Genomic DNA, 21,752 nt, shown 5'->3' with positions numbered 1-21,752 from the left:
AATGTAACGGAGGGGTTCCGTTTCGGTGTTTCCCATCATTATCCACTAAGACTAATATTAATTATACATAAATTTCGTTTCATATTGATATTATTATACTCATAAAACACAATTAATAATTACTAACCTACGTTACAAGTTGATAAACTCAAACGTCATAACTATACACACATTTATGTATATGTAGTGAAGAAGCTGAAATCAAATCTGGGATGCTCGCAAGACCAGGTAGTCAATTTCCTTCCAACTTCCTGCTATTGGTAATTCTTTCTTTTTTAATCGCTGTGTTTGTTGAAATCTGTATTTTTAGGTGGAACCTATGAAAGCAAAGAGAAATATATCAAAGGTCGAAGAGGTAGATAGTTTCTATATTTATTATGGTTAAATCTTCAAAATCATCAAGAATGCCATGAATGGAAAAACTATTTTTTTTATCTTCTCAGGTTCTCTTTTTTTTTTTGCTATGGTTATATTCCTCTTTTTTTTTTATCTCTCTTTTAGCTTTTTTTAAAGTTATCAAAATCGACACATTCTCTTTTCCAGTAACTATTAAAAAAAATTTGATAAGAAGTGACACAAGTGACAGGATTCAGGTGCTCTGCAACGTGGCCGGATTCTCAACTCTATCGACTTCTACAAAGATTGAGTTTTTTTTTCCAAGAAGATTTACTATCCTTCGCATCCATCAGTTCCATTTCAATCATCAAAGATCGAACTTACAATGTTTTTTAATTCATGAACCCATCTCATTTCACTCACAACAAAAAGAACCCATCTCCCATCTTCTCAACTCGCTCTATAGGATTCATCGAGAGTCTAGATGAACAAAATGTTGACTAGGAGCTTCACACGAATTTGGATCCTCGGTTGAATCGAGGTCAGAATAATCTCATTTCGTGTGATCGTCACTGGATTCCAAATTCGGGTTCGATGGGTTTTGGCTGGAGATTGTGGTTGTCGTGCGAGAGCAGGAAACGTTTCGCGACGGTGCGCCGAAGCAAGAGCTGATAAACTTGAAATCTCGGTGGCGACTTGACAGAACATAGCATCAGAGTCCTGGCTTGCGGCGGAGCTCACACCCTATTTCTCACCGGTGAATCCTCGCCCTGAAAAGTTGTTTTAAAAAAATTTTGAAACTTTAATGTCTGAATTCGCTTGTGTAGGTGAAGGATGGTGCTTGACAGAGTGGAGGTGGCAGCCGAGGTTGTGATGAAAACTTTCGAATATCAAATATTAATTTTTTTACACATCGAAGGTTAGTAAATATTAAGAATAAAGATACCAAAACAAAACATTGACAAACTTATTTATTTAACTTTTATTTAAAAATAATGTTATTATATAATAATACGATGATAGTTATATTTTTCTATTTTTCACTTCTTTGATATATACTGATTTAATAATAAATCTAATTTTATATTATATATATCAATTTTTGTTGTATTCATATCATTAATTTTTTATGATAAAAAATAAAAAATTTATGTTAATAAAAAAAAAAGAACAAACCGCGCATCGCGCGGGTCTTACCTAGTAATAATAAAATTGTTATTGAGTCTATGGATTTAAAATAGTTGAAAATTTCAATGAGTAAAAATAAAAATAAAATAAAACGGTGTAGTTAAAGACAATCGAGTTGAACTATCTTTTAAATAGTGAAAAGTTTGGGTTAAACTTTAACTAATTTTTAAAATCGTGCAATAATCAAAGCCAAAAAAAATTAACGCTTTATTCCAAATTTTGGTTATTTAGACAATCAAACGAAAATGACAAGGTTTAATAAAATATAAAATGAGATAAATATGAAACAAATCAAATCTATGGTATAAGGCATAATGCATGGTTTCGGATCTTATTGACATATTTCTACATATGTGAATTAAACACATTGTTCGGCCACTCTGCCACACACTGCCTAAAGTTGCTTACTTTTAATGTGATCACAAGACTGGTGTCTGGTCGCAGCCGTCGGAAGATCCTTCAGACATTAAGGACCAACCGAATTAGTATCCCACTAGATGGGGGTGCTGCGGGAGGATTTGAATCCGGATATTTTGGAAGCAGCCTTGTTTGCAGCATTCACCTTGTCACGGACCCCTCGTATCTTGTCCATGTCCATCATGTCTTCGTCCGCTTCCCGACGGGCCCTCGAGAGTTCAGACACAGCGGTTTCAATCTCTCTCACAATCTCGGCAGGGATCTTATCTCTATGCTCTCTCAATTTCTCCTTGATATTCCAGGTAGAAAGAGAAGCGTACATGTCGAGAAAACCCGGGTTGAGAGTACGTAAGGCCTTGTAGGTGCCAGTTTTTTTATGGTGTGCTTCGGTAAATTGCTTCATTTTGGCAAGAAAAAAAGCTTCAATCTGGCTAGGAGAGTACCTTTGCCTGTCTGCTTCGACCAAAGCATTGCCATCTGGAGCTTCAACAATCTTGCACGGTACCATTTTCATCTCAGTCTGTGTCTGAGAGTCTTCAAACCGAAAAACGGTGTCTGTGCTTGCAGGGTTTGTCAATGGGGTTCCCACAAAAAGTTCACCCTTGTGGTTAATGGCAACCACCGAAAGAGTTCCTTGGTCATTCTCAATCACATTAGGGTTAGGGATCTGTAACACAAGATGGGACTTCAGTAAGTAAACTCATTTCCATCTCAGCAGCCATAACAAACATGAAAACCACAAAGATCCAAAGACAGAGAAAGGGTTTTTTACCTTTCCTTCCATAGATTTGGAGTTGGTGGTACCCAAGTCAACATCATTACCGACACTGGATGAACACACACCCCACTGTAAGGCTAAGACAACACTTTAACAGCAACACGAACGGAGACTGAAGTAATACCTGAAAGGCCTCACAAAGAAACCCAGTTTTCCAGCCAAAGGCGTCTTTCCATTTGCAGATACCTTCATTCATATTCGTTTTCGATTTGGAAATTCCCAAACTAAGTTAGAGACCCTCAATCACAAAATCAACTAATTTCACACGCCATCCAATGGAGATTCTCCACATAAACACCAAACATAACAAACAAGAAAAGAAAACGAGAATCGAAAGGGTAAGATGAATCGTACGGATCTGTAAGCGGAGAGAGATGCGGAGAGGAGCTCGCTGCGGCGGAGCGAACGGAGAAGAGCGGCGGTGGCCATCGGGAGCGGCGGAGAGGCCTCAGAGTTCGTAGGGTTTGAAACAGAAATGGCCGACTTGCGCGTTAGGGGGTCTGAGTAAGGGCATCTCATACCTAATTACCGTACTACCCTTTCTCAGTTCCGACTCTTCCGCCCTCGAGATTTGCTCCTCGGCGCTCTAGTAGCGAGGGCAATTTAGGAAATGAAGAAAAATATTTCTCCCTTGAATTCGTGGGCTACAAAGTTATCTGACCTTCGGACTTTTCCTACTTAAATGGAAAAAAATCCTTTTCTAAAATAGAAAAAATACCTTTTTTCCGTATATAAAATTACAGCGAAATTCAACATTTACCATAGTCCACCAAATTACAAAATTTATCCCAATATCATGTACAACGTCAAGCTGCATTAAATTCCGTCAAATAATACGCTGACGTGGCGTTGATATGGTTGTACACGTCATTTTTTTGCCCAAAAAAAAACTTGAACTTGCACCACATTTTTTCTTACATCTCCTTGTTGTTCCTTAGCATCTTCATCTCTTCCATGAACATGTCCAGTTCATTATAAGAGGACCCTCCTTCCCCGACAGCGGCTTTGGCCATGGCCGAAAGCTCGTTCGCCCGTCTCCGCCACTCTTCCCCCGCCATAACTTCCCTCACCGCCTTCTCCCCTTTCTCTCTGCTGATGAAATCTCCCACTCGTCTCACCAATTTCCTCGCTCCTACCTTCACTCCGATTCTCAGAACATGAGTCACTAGTTTCTCGTTGTAGAACTGCTCCGCCCCAACTGGCCACGTCACCATCGGCACTCCCGCCGCAACTCCCTCGAGAACCGAGTTCCAGCCACAGTGAGTCACGAACCCTCCGGTTGCTTGGTGGTCAAGCAACAGCACCTGCGGGGCCCATCCTCTTATAACCAGTCCTCTCCCTCTGGTTCTCTCCTCGAACCCTTCCGGCAGCCACTCTTCCTTCCCACCTGTCTCCAAACACCATTACCATGAGAGATTTTGAAAGCCTCCAAACACCATTACCATGAGAGATTTTGAAAGCGGTCCTTTTCTTGTCCCGCAAGGAATTACAATGTAATTATTACATGAATGGATAGTGATTTTACCTTCGTTTCCTTCTTTCCGAACTGCCCAGATGAAATCTTGTTCAGAAGCTTCCAATCCTGCGGCGATCTCTATTAGCTGTTCATTGGTAAACCTCGTCATACTTCCGAAAGAAACGTAAACCACTGAATTGGGTTTCTTGGAGTCGAGCCATTGGAGGCATTCATGCTCATCAATGGTGGCCTTTCTTCCTCTCTCGGCTTTCTCCTCGATCCCTCTGTTGCACAGAGAAAGCGGGCCGATATGCCACGACCTCAACTTCAGAACGTTTCGGTAGAAATCAGCATAAGCCGATTCCAAATCATAGAAGCTGTTCATCAGGACACCGTAGCATTTCTGGAGAGATTCCATGACCTCTTTCATGAACCTCCCCATATCAGATTCTTCATCGATATTCATAAGCTGTTCTCCTGTTATGGCGATGTCCCCTGGTAGATCTGGAATCACAAATGGCTCAGAACTCGAAGCCAGTTTCTTGTGTGGCTTATGGAGAGCGATGCAGAACGAAGCACATATGGAGAAGTAGCACGTGCCATGGAACACAAGCCTGGGAACTCCGTACTTCTCGGCAGCTTCTGTCGCCCACGGGAAGACTATGTCGGCGACCAGACAGTCCGGTCTGACTGTCTCGATGAGCTGCTCCAACTGTTGTTTGAGAAACTTGGTCGAGAACATGAACTTACATCTCAGATCTTCTGAATCGGCTTCAGAGTTTGAGACGACGTGATCGCAACTGTCGCACCCCTCGGGCAATCCGAGCTCTGCGCAAGGGAAATCGAGGATCGTGATTCCGATATCGGCGCCTGGATTCTGATTCTTGAACGATTCGATGGATCTTTCGAGGGTTTGGGAATTCGGAAATGTGGTGAGGACAGTTGATTTGGCTCCTATGCTCGAGAAAATCTTGGCCATGTCAAGCATTGGTATCATGTGACCGTGGGTCATGAAGGGGAAGAAGAAAATGTGAAACTGATGAGTTTGACTGCCCATGTTTGGATGCCGAGAAAATAAGATAAAAACAGAGTATATTCTTCTGCCTTGGGACGAAAAAAGATAGAAACTTTTGCCAAAAGAAGATCGAAACAAGATCCGGGTTTGCAGGGAGAAACAGAGAACACCACCACCAAGAACCGAATCTTTTTTCCTTCCCTTCGAGCTGGCTGTTTGGCTGCTGAGAAAATTAAAACGGAAACAGAGTATCGTTTTTCTTTTCCTTCTTTTTTTTTGTGACGGAAAACAGAGTATTCTTCTGCTATGGAACAACAAAAAAGATCAGAACTTTCTGCGAGAAGAAATCGAAACAAAACCTGGGTTTGCCGGGAAAAAGAGAGAATACCACAAAAAACCGAAACTTTTTCTTGCTTTGCCTTTGCCTGTGTGTTTGGTTCCCAAGAAAATGAGAGAATCCTTTTGGGTAGAGAAAAGGAACGGAGGCTTCTGCAGATAGTGTTGAGTTATGACATTGGACTTTATAAGCAACTCTCTCAAATTGAAAGGATTCATACGTCTTCGCATACGTCACTCTCTTTTTATTAATTGAATAAATTATTGAAGTGGAAGAGTCAGACTCATGGTTCCGTGGAAGTTTGTCAACTGCCACGTCTTCCCTTGCATTGGAGTTTGTGACATCGGTTTCACTTGGGTTATATTTGGTTTGGATTATTTTTTATAACCTTTCGATTTTTATATAAACTTTGATCCGGGTCGACTCGATTACTTCGGATTTGGATTCATTTTTTATTATAAAAAACTCATTTTTTAAATAAATTATCGATTTTTTCAGTTATTTTTAATTAATTCGATTTTAAATTTTTAAAATTTAGAAAAATCATAATCGTTTGATTTTTTCCGGATTCGAATTGATAACGGTTATATCTTATTCGTTTCCATTCAATTTGACTATTCCGTTGATAACCAAAATAGTGGGCTGGATACCAAAGGTTGACATTGCTTGCACTGGACTCCATTTCAGGTAATGTAAACAAGTTCTGATTCTGAACCTGAAGTTTCAGTTCTGCTGTCTGGATATAGATGTTGCATATATATAAAGATAGTACGAGTTACTCTTTTTTTTTAGTTTCACGGCATCATACCGAGTTAGTCTCGGTAATTATCAAAGGAATACCTGAAATGGGTTTGCACGAAGTTGTATGTATTACCATAAACACTTACTAAGCCACATCTTTGGATGATCTTTGGATCTTCCTGACTGCATGTTTAATGAAGTATTTGCTGACTTTTCATTCTAAGTTGACAGGGCTCATCGCTGATACATACAAATGTTGTCATTTTCTTGAAAGTTTAGTGTTTCGAATGCCAATTTGGTGAAGCGACTTACTTGATGTGTCTTTATCTGGAAAATTAGGCTGCAGTCAAAACGACAGCAACATGTTCCCTAATGTCGACAGTTCCTGGAAATTACGTTTCCTTTTACCCTTCTCTTTTCGGACTTTCTCGTTAGTTTGACATTCATTACTCTTGCCGATCTTGCCATTTTTTTTTTTGGTATGAACCGATCTTGCCATATTGCTAATTGTATCGCACATTTCATGGATCCATATGCATGTATATATGTCCTATTTGAATGAGACTTTTGGGTGCGTTTTTCAGTTCTGATATCTGTAGCTTTGGTTTTCAGACATTCAATGAACTTCAGAAACTGATCAGCAAAACATATCGGAAAGTCATCGGGGACTTGATGACACCTTCGCCTCTCGTTGTTCGTGAAACTACGAATTTGGAGGACGCAGCCAGGCAAGTCTTAGATTGACATGACAGAAATATCACATCTTACATAGCATCTGGGCATTAAAGGTTTCCATGGTAGGATGAAAAGTTCTAAATCTTTCAGTTCATAGCAATGGAAGAAGACAAAGAACACATTTAGCTGTGATCTTTCTCTTAGGAATTTGTGTTCGTTGTACTCCCATCCCAGTAAAGCTTCTTTAATCAGAAAAGTTGGGACCTTTTCCTCTTTAGAATATGAAATACTCAAATCTCGTTAGACCCGTTCTTTGTCGTATCAATCGGTATACAAAGAATCAAACAGTTTGTTTGTCCATGAACACCAAACATGACCTTGATGCCTCGGGTCATTGAATATTAATTCCAATGATCATGACAATGGAAAGAAAGCTCTCATGTTGCTGTTGGAAACATCTTTGACCAGGTTGCTGTTGGAAACCAAATTCCGGAGATTACCTGTTGTGGATGCAGATGGAAAACTGGTGAGTTGGCTGGACTGTTTCTTTTCTCGGTTCTGTTTTTCTCTGATCTTGCTGAAATTTTTCTCGGCCGGGTTTTAATGTTTTCGCGATAAGATTGGTATCCTTACGAGGGGAAATGTCGTGAGCGCTGCTCTCCAGATCAAAAGGGAGAACGAGAAGTCGCCTTAAAGAAGAAGGATCACAAGTCAGCAGATCTCTGAACCTGCCATAGTTAGCCAGAGAGTACCATTCTTAGATTCTATTATTGATAAGTATATATAAAATGCATTTGTCTCATGCCAGGCTTTTGTTTTCTACAAAAAGTTCACCCTTGTGGTTAATGGCAACCACCGAAAGAGTTCCTTGGTCATTCTCAATCACATTAGGGTTAGGGGTCTGTAACACAAGATGGGACTTCAGCAAGTAAACTCATTTCCATCTCAGCAACCATAACAAACATGAAAACCACAAAGATCCAAAGACAGAGAAAGGGTTTTTTTACCTTTCCTTCCATAGATTTGGAATTGGTGGTACCCAAGTCAACATCATTACCGACACTGCATGAACACACACCCCGCTGTAAGGCTAAGACAACACTTTAACAGCAACACGAACGGGAGACTGAAGTAATACCTGAAAGGCCTCACAAAGAAACCCAATTTTCCAGCCAAAGGAGTCTTTCCATTTGCAGATACCTTCATTCATATTCATTTTCGGTTTGGAAATTCCCAAACTAAGTTAGAGACCCTCAATCACAAAATCAACTAATTTCACACGCGATCCAATGGAGATTCTCCACATAAACACCAAACATAACAACCAAGAAAAGAAAACGAGAATCAAAAGGGTAAGATGAATCGTACGGATCTTTAAGCGGAGAGGAGCTCGCGGCGGCGGAGCGAACGGAGAAGAGAGGCGGTGGCCATCGGGGGTAAATCACTAAGATGTACCAAAACTGTCGCACGCAGGATACACCCACAAAATTATAACCCATTAAATTTTTGTTGAAAAGACCATATTACCCTTAATGAAACCGTGTAATTATAATTGCAAAGTCGTAATTGATTCTAAATGAGATGACAAAAAATACATCTAATTGTTTACAGGAATTTTAGTGTTATATGGTCGTAAATACCGTTTTTTAGTCGTATATTAATTATATAACAGTCGTAATAAAGTCGTAAAAAATATAAAAAAAAGGTTATTTCGGATTTATTAAGTCCAAAAGTGGTATAGAATTGAAAAAAAAAATTTGATTTTTTTTAGGGGTATCACTGAAATGGGTGCGACACATTTTTGGTATATTAGAGTGATTTTCCCGGCCATCGGGAGCATCGGAGAGGCCTCAGAGTTAAGATGCCCTAATTACCGTAATACCCTTTCTCAGTTCCAACTCTTCCGCTCTCGAGATTTGCTCTTCGGCGTTCTGGTTGTGAGGGCAATTTAGGAAATGAAGAAAAATATTTCTCCCTGTAGTTCGTGGGCTATATCTGCCCTGCGGACTTTTCCTACTTAAATGGAAAAAATCCTTTTCTAAAATAGATATTCCGTATATAAATATCATAATCTGATGTAAAATTACAGCGAAATTCAAAATTTACCATAATCCCATCACCAAATTACAAAATTTATCCCAATATCATGTACAACGTCAAGCTGCATTAAATTCCGCCAATTAATACGCTGACGTGGCGTTGATATGGTTGTACACGTCATTTTTTTGCCCAAAGAAAAACTTGAACTTGCACCACATTTTTTCTTACATCTCCTTGTTGTTCCTTAGCATCTTCATCTCTTCCATGAACATGTCCAGTTCATTATAAGAGGACCCTCCTTCCCCGACAGCGGCTTTGGCCATGGCCGAAAGCTCGTTCGTCCGTCTCCGCCTCTCTTCCCCCGCCATAACTTCCCTCACCGCCTTCTCCACTTTCTCTCTGCTGATGAAATCTCCCACTCGTCTCACCAATTTCCTCGCTCCTACCTTCACTCCGATTCTCATAACATGAATCACTAGCTTCTCGTTGTAGAACTGCTCCGCCCCAACTGGCCACGTCACCATCGGCACTCCCGCCGCCACGCCCTCAAGAACCGAGTTCCAGCCGCAGTGAGTCACAAACCCTCCGGTTGCTTGGTGGTCAAGCAACAGCACCTGCGGGGCCCATCCTCTTATGACCAGTCCTCTGCCTCTGGTTCTCTCCTCGAACCCTTCCGGCAGCCACTCTTCCTTCCCACCTGTCTCCAGACACCATTACCATGACAGATTTTGAAAGCGGTTTCCTTTTCTTGTCCCGCAAGGAATTACATGAATGGACAGTGATTTTACCTTCGTTTTCTCCTTTCCGAACTGCCCAGATGAAATCTTGTTCAGAAGCTTCCAATCCTGCGGCGATCTCTATTAGCTGTTCATTGGTAAACCTCGTCATACTTCCAAAAGAAACGTAAACCACTGAATTGGGTTTCTTGGAGTCGAGCCATTGGAGGCATTCATGCTCATCAATGGTGGCCTTTCTTCCTCTCTCGACCTTCTCCTCGATCCCTCTGTTGCACAGAGAAAGCGGGCCGATATGCCACGACCTCAACTTCAGAACGTTTCGGTAGAAATCTGCATAAGCCGATTCCAAATCATAGAAGCTGTTCATCAGGACACCGTAGCATTTCTGGAGAGATTCCATGACCTCTTTCATGAACCTCCCCATATCAGATTCTTCATCCATATTCATAAGCTGTTCTCCTGTTATGACGATGTCCCCTGGTAGATCTGGAATCACGAATGGCTCAGAACTCGAAGCCAGTTTCTTGTGTGGCTTATGGTGAGCGATGCAGAACGAAGCACATACGGAGAAGTAGCACGTGCCATGGAACACAAGCCTGGGAACCCCGTACTTCTCGGCAGCTTCTGTCGCCCACGGGAAGAAGTTCCTTAGCATCTTCATCTCTTCCATGAACATGTCCAGTTCATTATAAGAGGACCCTCCTTCCCCGACAGCGGCTTTGGCCATGGCCGAAAGCTCGTTCGTCCGTCTCCGCCTCTCTTCCCCCGCCATAACTTCCCTCACCGCCTTCTCCACTTTCTCTCTGCTGATGAAATCTCCCACTCGTCTCACCAATTTCCTCGCTCCTACCTTCACTCCGATTCTCAGAACATGAGTCACTAGTTTCTCGTTGTAGAACTGCTCCGCCCCAACTGGCCACGTCACCATCGGCACTCCCGCCGCCACGCCCTCAAGAACCGAGTTCCAGCCGCAGTGAGTCACAAACCCTCCGGTTGCTTGGTGGTCAAGCAACAGCACCTGCGGGGCCCATCCTCTTATGACCAGTCCTCTGCCTCTGGTTCTCTCCTCGAACCCTTCCGGCAGCCACTCTTCCTTCCCACCTGTCTCCAGACACCATTACCATGACAGATTTTGAAAGCGGTTTCCTTTTCTTGTCCCGCAAGGAATTACATGAATGGACAGTGATTTTACCTTCGTTTTCTCCTTTCCGAACTGCCCAGATGAAATCTTGTTCAGAAGCTTCCAATCCTGCGGCGATCTCTATTAGCTGTTCATTGGTAAACCTCGTCATACTTCCAAAAGAAACGTAAACCACTGAATTGGGTTTCTTGGAGTCGAGCCATTGGAGGCATTCATGCTCATCAATGGTGGCCTTTCTTCCTCTCTCGACCTTCTCCTCGATCCCTCTGTTGCACAGAGAAAGCGGGCCGATATGCCACGACCTCAACTTCAGAACGTTTCGGTAGAAATCAGCATAAGCCGATTCCAAATCATAGAAGCTGTTCATCAGGACACCGTAGCATTTCTGGAGAGATTCCATGACCTCTTTCATGAACCTCCCCATATCAGATTCTTCATCCATATTCATAAGCTGTTCTCCTGTTATGACGATGTCCCCTGGTAGATCTGGAATCACGAATGGCTCAGAACTCGAAGCCAGTTTCTTGTGTGGCTTATGGTGAGCGATGCAGAACGAAGCACATACGGAGAAGTAGCACGTGCCATGGAACACAAGCCTGGGAACCCCGTACTTCTCGGCAGCTTCTGTCGCCCACGGGAAGAATATGTCGGCGACCAGACAGTCCGGTCTGACTGTCTCGATGAGCTGCTCCAACTGTTGTTTGAGAAACTTGGTCGAGAACATGAACTTACATCTCAGATCTTCTGAATCGGCTTCAGAGTTTGAGACGACGTGATCGCAACTGTCGCACCCCTCGGGCAATCCGAGCTCTGCGCAAGGGAAATCGAGGATCGTGATTCCGATATCGGCGCCTGGATTCTGATTCTTGAACGATTCGATGGATCTTTCGAGGGTTTGGGAATTCGGAAATGTGGTGAGGACAGTTGATTTGGCTCCTCTGCTCGAGAAAATCTTGGCCATGTCAAGCATTGGTATCATGTGGCCGTGGCCCATGAAGGGGAAGAAGAAAATGTGAAGCTGATGAGTTTGAGTGCCCATGTTTGGATGCCGAGAAAATAAGATAAAAACAGAGTATTCTTCTGCCTTGGGACGAAAGAAGATCGAAACAAGATCTGGGTTTGCAGGGAGAAACAGAGAACACCACCACCAAGAACCGAATCTTTTTTCCTTCCCTTCGAGCTGGTTGTTTGGCTGCTGAGAAAATTAAAACGGAAACAGAGTATCGTTTTTCTTTTCCTTCTTGTTTTGTAACGGAAAATCTGCTATGGAACAAAAAAAAAAAAAGATCAGAACTTTCTGCGAGAAGAAATCGAAACAAAAACCTGGGTTTGCCGGGAAAAAGAGAGAATACCACGAAAAACCGAAACTTTTTCTTGCTTTGCCTGTGTGTTTGGTTCCCAGGAAAATGAGAGAATCCTTTTGGGTAGAGAAAAGGAACGGAGGCTTCTGCAGATAGTGTTGAGTTATGACATTGGACTTTATAAGCAACTCTCTCAAATTGAAAGGATTCATACGTCTTCGCATACGTCACTCTCTTTATATTAATTGAATAAATTATTGAAGTAGAAAGAGTCAGACCCATGGTTCGGTGTCAAGTTTGTCAACTGCCACGTCTTCCATTGCATTGGAGTTTGCGACTTCGTTTCAGTTGGGTTATATTTGGTTTACATTATTTTTTTATAACCATTCGATTTTTATATAAATTTTAATTCCATTACTTTTCGATTCAAACTTATTTTTTAAATAAATTATTAATTTTTTCATTACTTTTTTTTAATTAATTCGGTTTTAGTTTTTTTAAGTTTAGAAAAATCATAATACTTTGATTTTTTGTCGGGTTAGAATCAATTACGGTTATATCTTATTCGTTTCGATTTAATTCGACTATTCCATTAATAACCAAAACTCTGGGTTGCATACCAAACCTAGACATTTTTTTTCTATTTTCCAAAGGTGAGAAGCTGATATCATTTATCAAGTCAGTCCTAAACATGGTGAGTGAACATAGAATGTAGTAAGAAAAATTATATTTAAAAAAAAAACATTTCATTATTACCATATATTGCGATTTTTTTAAACAGTACCACTACCATGTATTGCAGCAATTCCAGGTGACAAAAAAAAAAAAAGACATGTATCTTAACAACAATTAATGGTATAGAATGAAACCCTAAACCCAAGAACTTGTCCTGCATTCTTCTTTGTCCTCCTAAGCAACCCCACTCTTCCATGAACATGTTCAGATCATTGTAAGAAGACCCTCCTTTCTGGACGGCGGCTTTGGCCACGGCCGCCAGCTCCTTCGCCCGTCTCCGCCTCTCTTCTGCTTCTTCTCCCACCGTCAACTCCCTCACCGCCGCCTCCACTTTCTCTCTCCTTATGAAATCTCCTCTCACTCCCACGTACTTTCTCACTCCGACACTTGCACCTGTTTTCAGAACCTGTGTCAGCAGCTTCTCGTTGTAGAATTGCTCTGCCCCCACTGGCCACGTCACCATTGGCACTCCTGCCGCAATACCCTCGAGAACCGAGTTCCACCCGCAATGCGTCACGAATCCTGCAATTGCTTGGTGGTCAAGTATCAGCAGCTGTGGGGCCCATCCTCTTATGATCAGTCCTTTTCCTGATCTGGTCCTCTCTTCGAGCCCTTGTGGTGGTGACCAGCTTTCCTTCTCACCTGTTCATCCCACGCGAAGAAATGTGTCAAAGATCGAGGGAGGGTTCAGACCAAACCAGCGGTTTCTTGTGTCGGACATATACCTTTGTTGTCGTGTTTTCTCACCACCCAGATGAAATCTTGTCCAGAACTTTCCAACCCTGCAGCAATCTCTTCCAGCTGAGCGTTGGTGAAGCACGTCATGCTTCCAAAGGACAGGTAGATGACTGAATCGGGTTTCTTGGAATCAAGCCATTTCAGGCATTCGGTCTCGTCAACGGTCGCCTTTCTTCCCCTCTCGGCTTTCTCTTCAATCGAAGTGTTGCACAGCGAAAGTGGGCCGATTTGCCACGACCTGCGCCCCAGAACACCCCTGAAGAAATCGACATATATAAACCGGTTCGAGCTCATGGAAACTGTTCATCAAAACTCCAAAGCTGGTTTTCTCCGAATCTCTAATCACTTTTACAAACTCCCCGGCTTCTGTTTCTTTATCAAGATCTGTAATATGTTCTGCTGGAATGGATATGTTCCCCGGGAGATCTGGGGTCACAAAGGGATCAGAACCCGAAGCAACTTTCTCGTACGGTCTATGGAGTACGACGCAAGAACCAGAGCATAAGGAGAAGCAACAAGTGTCGTGGAAGACAACTCTCGGGACACCGAACTTGTCTGCAACTTGATTGGCCCAAGGGAAGAGCATGTCGGCGACAAGGCAGTCCGGTCTGATCTTCTCGATAAGCTCCTCGACCATTCCTCGGAGAAACACGGTCGTCATCATGAACTTGAGAACTGTAGGATTAGGGGGAGGATTATTCGAATGAGGGAGGAGGATTATTTAGTGTTTAGGATTTTTGGAGGAGATTAGAAAATTTTGGAAGAAGAAAGAATTTGAAGATTTTTTGAAGAGGAAATGTTTTTCCTTAATCTTTCTTTGTTTTTCTCTCTTCAAATTTCCTTGATTTCAAACTACATACAAACACACATATTTATACTACAATCTCCCACCTAACTACATATCTAACTCACTTATTAAACATATTTTTACCTAATTTTCTTCCACACATATTCTACACATTTCTAACTACCTCACCAAACTACAATTCCATCACATTTTCACACACTAACACATTAATCACATTTCACACACTTTTCATATTAATCACATTTTTCATAATCATACTAAAATATTTAATTGATTTTTTTTAAATCAAGTTTAATTTCAACACTCCCCCGTAAACTTGATTTTGGTGACTCCGAGTGCGCTCCTGATCCTTTCGAAATCTTCTCGTTTCAATGGCTTCGTAAAGATGTCTGCAATCTGATCATGAGACTTGACAAACTGAAGTTCCACCTCCTTCTTTGCGATACACTCTCTGATGTAATGATAACGAGTGTCAATGTGCTTGCTTCTATCATGGAAGACCGGATTTTTCGCCAGTGCCAATGCTGATTTGTTGTCGACGTAGATTTTGGTAGGTTTATCTTGCACCAGATTCACCGTCTTCAACAGATTTCGGAGCCATATAGCATGACACACACATGAGGTAGCGGTTACATATTCGGCTTCACATGTGGAAAGCGTCACTATGGGTTGCTTCTTCGACGACCAAGTAAAAGCAGAGCTTCCAACGAAAAATACAAATCCAGTGGTGCTCTTTCGATCATCAACATCTCCAGCCCAATCACTGTCACTGTATCCATATAGCTCAAAACTGTTAGTTGATGAGTACGATAAACCAAGAGCGACGGTACCTTTGATGTATCGAAGGATCCTTTTTGCCATCTTCAAATGAGTTGTTGTCGGAGTCTCCATGTAATGACTGACAAGTCCAACTGCGAACAGAATGTCGGGTCTCATGCAAGTGAGGTACCGAAGACTTCCAATCAGACTCTTGAAGAATGTTGGATCAATAGTATCTCCCTCTTCATATCTTGATACTTTGGCACCACATTCTATTGGCGTACTTATCGGCTTGCAATTTTCCATGTTGACCTTCTTCAAAATCTCCTTGGCATACCCTTCTTGAGAGATGAAAATCTTATCTTCTTCTTGCTTGATTTGGATTCCGAGATAATACGTCATCAACCCAATATCAGTCATCTCGAATTCTTTAGTCATTTGCCTCTTAAATTCCTCGAACAATAACGGATTATTCCCGGTGAAGATTAAATCATCCACATACAGGCACACAATCAACATATCTTCTCCTTGAATTTTGATGTAGAGGGCATGCTCGTATGGACATCTGATAAAATTGTTTTCAGTAAAATACCTGTCAATGCGGGTATTCCAAGCCCTCGGTGCCTGCTTCAATCCATAGAGTGCCTTCTTCAATTTCAACACTTTGTCTTTTTTCCCTCGGATTTCATAACCAGGTGGTTGTTGGATATAAACTTCTTCTTCAAGCACCCCATTAAGAAATGCTGACTTTACGTCCATTTGATGTATCTTCCACCTGTTTTGGGCTGCTAAAGAGATGATCAATCTTACAGTCTCAAGACGAGCTACAGGTGCAAATACCTCGTCGTAGTCGATCCCTTCTCTTTGACTGTAACCTTTTGCCACCAGCCTTGCTTTGTATCTTTCGATCTCCCCTTTGGCATTCTTCTTTGCTTTATATACCCATTTTACTCCGACCGCTTTGTGGCCTTTTGGAAGTGAGGTCAACTCCCATGTATCATTCTTCTCAATGGCCATGATCTCTTCATCCATGGCATTCCTCCACCTTTCATCTTGTACAGCTTCTTCAAAATTCTTAGGTTCACAATCCGCAAAAAGACAGAAAAGGGTAAGATCATCTTGCCTTTCAGTTGCCTCATATAGATCTTCAATGCTTCGGAATCGAGGCGTTCTTTCACTTGAGCTTTCGTCCGATGATGATGGCGATAATGGATCTTGTGGCGTTGTGGGTTCTTCAATCTCATTCTCCGTTTGTTCTTCTATGTAGGGAAGGAATGTATAGTCTTCATTGCAAGTGTTCCAGTCCCATTCTCCATCTTCATCAAACTCCACATCACGACTCACAATGGTTTTTCCAGTATTTGGGTTATGCAACTTGTATCCTTTTGAGTTTTGATCATAGCCGATGAATAAGTACTTTTCACTTTTATCATCAAGCTTTGATCTTTTCTCATCATGAATACGTGCATAGGCAATACCCAAATACTCGGAGGTGTGACACCCCTGGTTTTCTTCCACTCCAAGCTTCTTGGGGTGTTCTTCCCACTACACTTCTGGATGGAGATCTATTTGATAAATAGACCGCCATAGCCACAGCTTCTGCCCAGAATTCCTTTGGCATGTTCTTCGTCTTCAGCATGCTTCGTGTCATGTTAAGGATGGTCCTGTTCTTCCTTTCAGCGACTCCATTTTGTTGTGGCGTTCCTGGACATGTCAATGAGCGTCTAATACCATGGTATTCACAAAAGTCATTGAATTCCTTGGAAGTGAATTCTCTACCTCGATCGGACCTTAACTCTTTGATTTTATAGCCACTTTGTCTTTCCACCATCGTCTTGAAATTCTTGAAAGTTGTAAATGCCTCTGACTTTTGCTCCAAAAAATACACCCAAGTTTTTCTGCTGAAATCATCGATAAAGAGAATGAAATACCTTTTCTTTCCAAATGAAGACGGATTTATTGGTCCACAAACATCTGTGTGCACGAGTTGAAGTGGCTCCATTGCTCTTGACGTGGCTTCCTTAGGAAAACTCTTTCTTGTTTGTTTTCCTAGAACACAAGCCTCACATAATTGATCAGAATGATTAATGGATGACATTCCTTTCACCATATCATTTTCTCCCATCGTCTTGAGAGCTCCGAAGTTTAGATGGCCGAATCTCAAATGCCAACGCCATGCTTCATCTTGTGTCTTGGCTTTCAGACACTTTGCTTCAATTGTCGTGAGGTTCAACTTGAACATCATGTTCTTTGACATAGCCACCTTGGCAACCAAGTTTGATTGACGATCTCTTAACCAAAGGTATCCGTCTTTCATAAGGATTTCATATCCTTTTTCAAGGAGTTGTCCTAAGCTGAGAATATTACTTCTCAACTTCGGTACATAATAGACATCAGTGATCAACTTATGACTTCCATCTTTGGTGGATATGACAATCGTACCTTTGCCTTCAATCTGTATCTTTGAAGAATCTCCGAATGAGACGTTACCTTTTAACTTCTCATCGAGTTTCACAAACTTCTCTTTGCTTCCGCACATATGGTTACTTGCACCATTATCTAGGTACCAATGATTGTCTGTATCCTTCTCTCCATTTTTTATTGCGAGCAACAAGGTTGGTTCCTCTGTTTCATGTTCGTCCTTGATGAGATTGACCCTTTCTTCGTTCTTTTTATCATCACTTGGACATTCCCTGGCAAAATGTCCCATTTTATGACAATTGTAGCATTCAAGATTTGTTTTGTCATACCTCCTTTCATATGTATTTGTGTGTAAGCCTCTTCCTCTTCCTCTTTCTCTTGGTGCACCACGACCTCTGAGTGATAGTTGGTTATTTCTTTCATAACTCGGATTATCTCCATTTCCTCTTCCTCTTCCATATTGGCCATATCCACGTCCTCTCCCTCGGCCACGTCCGCGTCCTCTAAAATTTTGACCTTTATTTTTCTCATCATTCTTTCTTCCGATGTTCCTCCTTGTCTTCGGTCTAATTTTTCTTCATGTGCTATCAAACTTCCCTCCAATTCTTCTATTGTCATCGAGTCTACATCTTTAGACTCTTCTATAGCACACACTTTGTAATCAAACTTTGGTGTTAAAGATCGAGGGATCTTTTCCACCACATAAGCATCTTCTATTTTGTCCCCGTAAATCCTTAGTTGATTTACGATTGACTTCACCCTTGAACAATAATCCGAAACCGATTCGGATTCTTTCATCGTTAATGCTTCAAAATCGGCTTTTAATGAATTTAATCTCCCCCTTTTTACTTTCTCTACCCCTTGAAAAGATTTTTCTAAAATCTTGCATACCTCATTTGACGTAGTGGCATGAGAGACTTTGTCGAGTAACTCGTCATCCAAACATTGATGAATGAGAGTGAGAGCGTGCTTATCCTTCTTCCTTGACTCGGACAAAGCCTTCATTTGGGGTTGCGATAAAGACTCCTCATCTTCGGGTTTCTCGTACCCTTTCTCCACAATCTCCCAAACTTCGTTGTAGTCGAGCAAAGCCTTCATTCGTAAGCACCATTTTTCATAGTTCGTCTTTGTTAGACGGGGATATTGAAAGCTTGTAGTCGCCATTACTTCTCACAACTCTCTTTAATCTCTCAAGATTTTTTCGGAAATTTAAGAAACCGGGCTCTGATACCACTTTGTAGGATTAGGGGGAGGATTATTCGAATGAGGGAGGAGGATTATTTAGTGTTTAGGATTTTTGGAGGAGATTAGAAAATTTTGGAAGAAGAAAGAATTTGAAGATTTTTTGAAGAGGAAATGTTTTTCCTTAATCTTTCTTTGTTTTTCTCTCTTCAAATTTCCTTGATTTCAAACTCCATACAAACACACATATTTATACTACAATCTCCCACCTAACTACATAACTAACTCACTTATTAAATACATTTTTACCTAATTTTCTTCCACACATATTCTACACATTTCTAACTACCTCACCAAACTACAATTCCATCACATTTTCACACACTAACACATTAATCACATTTCACACACTTTTCATATTAATCACATTTTTCATAATCATACTAAAATATTTAATTGATTTTTTTTTTAAATCAAGTTTAATTTCAACAAGAACCACATCGTCTGAATCCTCGCCGCACTTCGAGATGATGGAATCCACATTCTCGCACCCTTGAGGCAATCCAAGCTGAGCGAAGGTGAAATCGATGATCTTGATTTCTAACTCGAGCCCACGATTCAAGTTGTTGAATTTCTCGGAGTTGAGACGGGTGGTGATGAAGGTGGATCTCGCCCCTCGTGTCGCGAAAAGCTTAGCCATGTCCAGAGCCGGAATCATGTGTCCATACGCCATGAAGGGGAAGAAACAGATGTGGAGCTTCTGGAAATCTTCAGTGCTCATTTTTTCGATTTCAGAGAGAAATCCAGATTCTTGAAAATATGCTGAAACGTATTCGGAGCTTCATGCAGAGACAAGACGAAACAAATAATTGGTTCCTTTTTTTTTCTTAGCTTTTATAAATATTTTCCTTGTCACGGTATAATGTAGGTATTATATATAACGTGGTCTTTAAAGGATTCTTTTTTGGGTTACCTACCCAACTTAATTTAAAAACAAAAAAAAAATATCATACATTTTTTATTTAAATTTGGTTTGGTTTGAATTCGGTGATTTTTTTTAGATTTCGTCCAATTGTATTGGAACCAAATCGGATTAGTTTTGAAAATCGGATTTCTTCTAACTCTTTTATCACACTCTTAATTAGTACTTGAAATAAATGAAATTCAAACATAGAGTTAAAAAAAAAAGATTAAATAAACTACAAAAATTTAAAATAAAGTTCCAAGTGATACTGTAACACAGTGTGCGGGTGTCCGGGGTACCATACCATGTCTGCTTGGTTTTCGTCGTGGGCACAGTGGATACAGTTTTCTTTGTGAATATATGTATATACGTGTATATATATAATATTTTTTTTATTTTTTAATTTAAAAAAAATATTTGTCTCCCATCTCTCATCTCTTTTATATTTTGGCCCTTTCCCCACCCCATGTAGATTTATTTGCCAAAACACTTATGGCACGAAGAAACATCGAAATATTTGAGCAAAAGTACGGCCGTAGAAAAAAATCTGTTTCAAATTTTGATCTGATTTTTTGTACGCGATAATATGGTGGTATGATCTTATTTGTGGCAAAGTTTCATAATTTTCCGAGTATCGGAACTATTTTTCCGAATATTTTACCAAATATTGTCGATAATTTATAGTAATTACATACGAATGAATTTTTCAGCGAAACTTATTGGGTAGCCTCTACCTCTCATATTTATGTTGTGATATAAATCTCATTTCATTTGGACATAAAATGTTTGATGGATTTTATTTTTTCGATTTTCCGCACATCTCGGTGCGCGCTGGTCCGAGAATCTTCGCACAGGTCCGAGAAACTACGCACAGAGAAATCCCGCACATGTTCGAAAAACTCCGTTCATATGAGAAATTTCTCCGACCACGACCCTATAGTTCCCCCTACAGTCCGAGAAACCCCGAATGGTCGGAGAAATTCTGATCATGCCGAGAAAAATCCGAATATGTCCAAGAAACTCCGCACAGGTCTGAGAAACTGCGTCCATACAGTCCGAGAATTACAAATTTGCGATAGAAAACGACGGTGGAATAATTTTCGTTCATATATCGTTGTCGCAAAAGTTTGACGGTCGTTAATCCGTCGCAAAGTTGCGATGGACAAAATCTACGTTTTGCGATGGATTTGCGACAGAAAAATCCGACGCAAATATTTTTTATTTTTTTTAAATAAAAAATCTGCGTTTTGCGATGGATTTACGACAGAAAAATCCGGGCGGTATGAATTTCATCGGATACATCACCTAAAAAAGTGATTTTTTTAACAATTTATACATCACTTTTTCTCTCACATTTTTTACGATATTTTATTGCGATTAGTATATAACTAGTATATGACTAAAATAAAAAGTATTTATGATCGTACGACAGATGTAAGTGTAAAAAAAAACGTAATTATTTTTAAAATTTGACAGATGAATATTTTGCCACCTTATTTAGAATCAATTACTACTGTATTTAGAATTAATTATGATGCCGCAATGACAACGTTTTTTTAAATGAACAAATTACAATGAATCATTAAGACTAATGTGGTCTTTTCAGAGAGAATTTAATACGTTATATTTTTTGTGGTGTATCCGCGAAATTCATACGAACTCAAATGGGTGATTTCAGTAAAATGCCTGTGAATGCCAGCATTGGGCTCGAACCGTGGATGTGAAGCTCCCATAACCACTTGGTCATCCAGTGCTGGCCTCATGGAAACATCTCTGCATGCAAATAATCCATTAGGGAGAAATCCGAGGACTGCCACGTACAAATCCGGAAACAAACCATGAAACCCTAATTAACCATGAACTTGCTGCTCTGCCTCATTGTTATTCTCAAAAAAAACTTTTAGCCAAAAGCTTCGCCGTGTACGATGTAGAGGGGAAGAAGAACGTGTGAAAGCTAAGGAATTTCACTGCCCATTAGGGGTG

The 21,752-nt window shown here is 40.8% G+C and overlaps 1 protein-coding gene, 1 long non-coding RNA gene and 1 pseudogene across 5 annotated transcripts; all 3 read right to left on the bottom strand.

Moving 5' to 3' along the window:
• Positions 1-1,802: 1,802 nt before the first annotated feature.
• On the bottom strand, positions 1,803-12,306 carry LOC104807255 (UDP-glucosyl transferase 73B2-like). Of its 4 annotated transcripts, XM_010532454.2 has the most exons (7): positions 12,214-12,306; positions 11,979-12,124; positions 4,245-5,335; positions 3,074-4,106; positions 2,844-2,905; positions 2,714-2,768; positions 1,803-2,608 (listed from the first exon to the last, which is right to left on the bottom strand). In XM_010532454.2, the coding sequence occupies exons 3-4, from the start codon at positions 5,230-5,232 to the stop codon at positions 3,634-3,636; spliced, it is 1,461 nt and encodes a 486-aa protein (XP_010530756.1). In that variant the 5' UTR covers positions 5,233-5,335; positions 11,979-12,124; positions 12,214-12,306; the 3' UTR covers positions 1,803-2,608; positions 2,714-2,768; positions 2,844-2,905; positions 3,074-3,633. The 4 variants fall into 4 exon arrangements, with proteins under 4 accessions (XP_010530756.1, XP_010530755.1, XP_019057397.1 ...); XM_010532453.2 differs by lacking the exons at positions 11,979-12,124; positions 12,214-12,306 and having other exon boundaries at positions 1,803-2,230; positions 2,385-2,608; positions 4,245-5,690; XM_019201852.1 differs by lacking the exons at positions 11,979-12,124; positions 12,214-12,306 and adding an exon at positions 5,550-5,690 and having other exon boundaries at positions 4,245-5,410.
• Positions 7,580-8,392, bottom strand: LOC109116436. Its single transcript, XR_002023943.1, has 4 exons — positions 8,312-8,392; positions 8,082-8,143; positions 7,951-8,005; positions 7,580-7,671 (listed from the first exon to the last, which is right to left on the bottom strand). It is a non-coding gene; the product is annotated as an uncharacterized LOC109116436 (long non-coding RNA).
• A 535-nt stretch (positions 12,307-12,841) lies between the features above and the next one.
• On the bottom strand, positions 12,842-14,549 carry LOC104807836 (annotated as a pseudogene).
• Positions 14,550-21,752: the final 7,203 nt, after the last annotated feature.

The sequence above is a fragment of the Tarenaya hassleriana genome, unplaced genomic scaffold (assembly GCF_000463585.1).
Source record: "Tarenaya hassleriana unplaced genomic scaffold, ASM46358v1 Cleome13, whole genome shotgun sequence".
NCBI classification, from domain to species: domain Eukaryota; kingdom Viridiplantae; phylum Streptophyta; class Magnoliopsida; order Brassicales; family Cleomaceae; genus Tarenaya; species Tarenaya hassleriana.
This window is presented reverse-complemented; position numbering and strand designations above follow the sequence as displayed.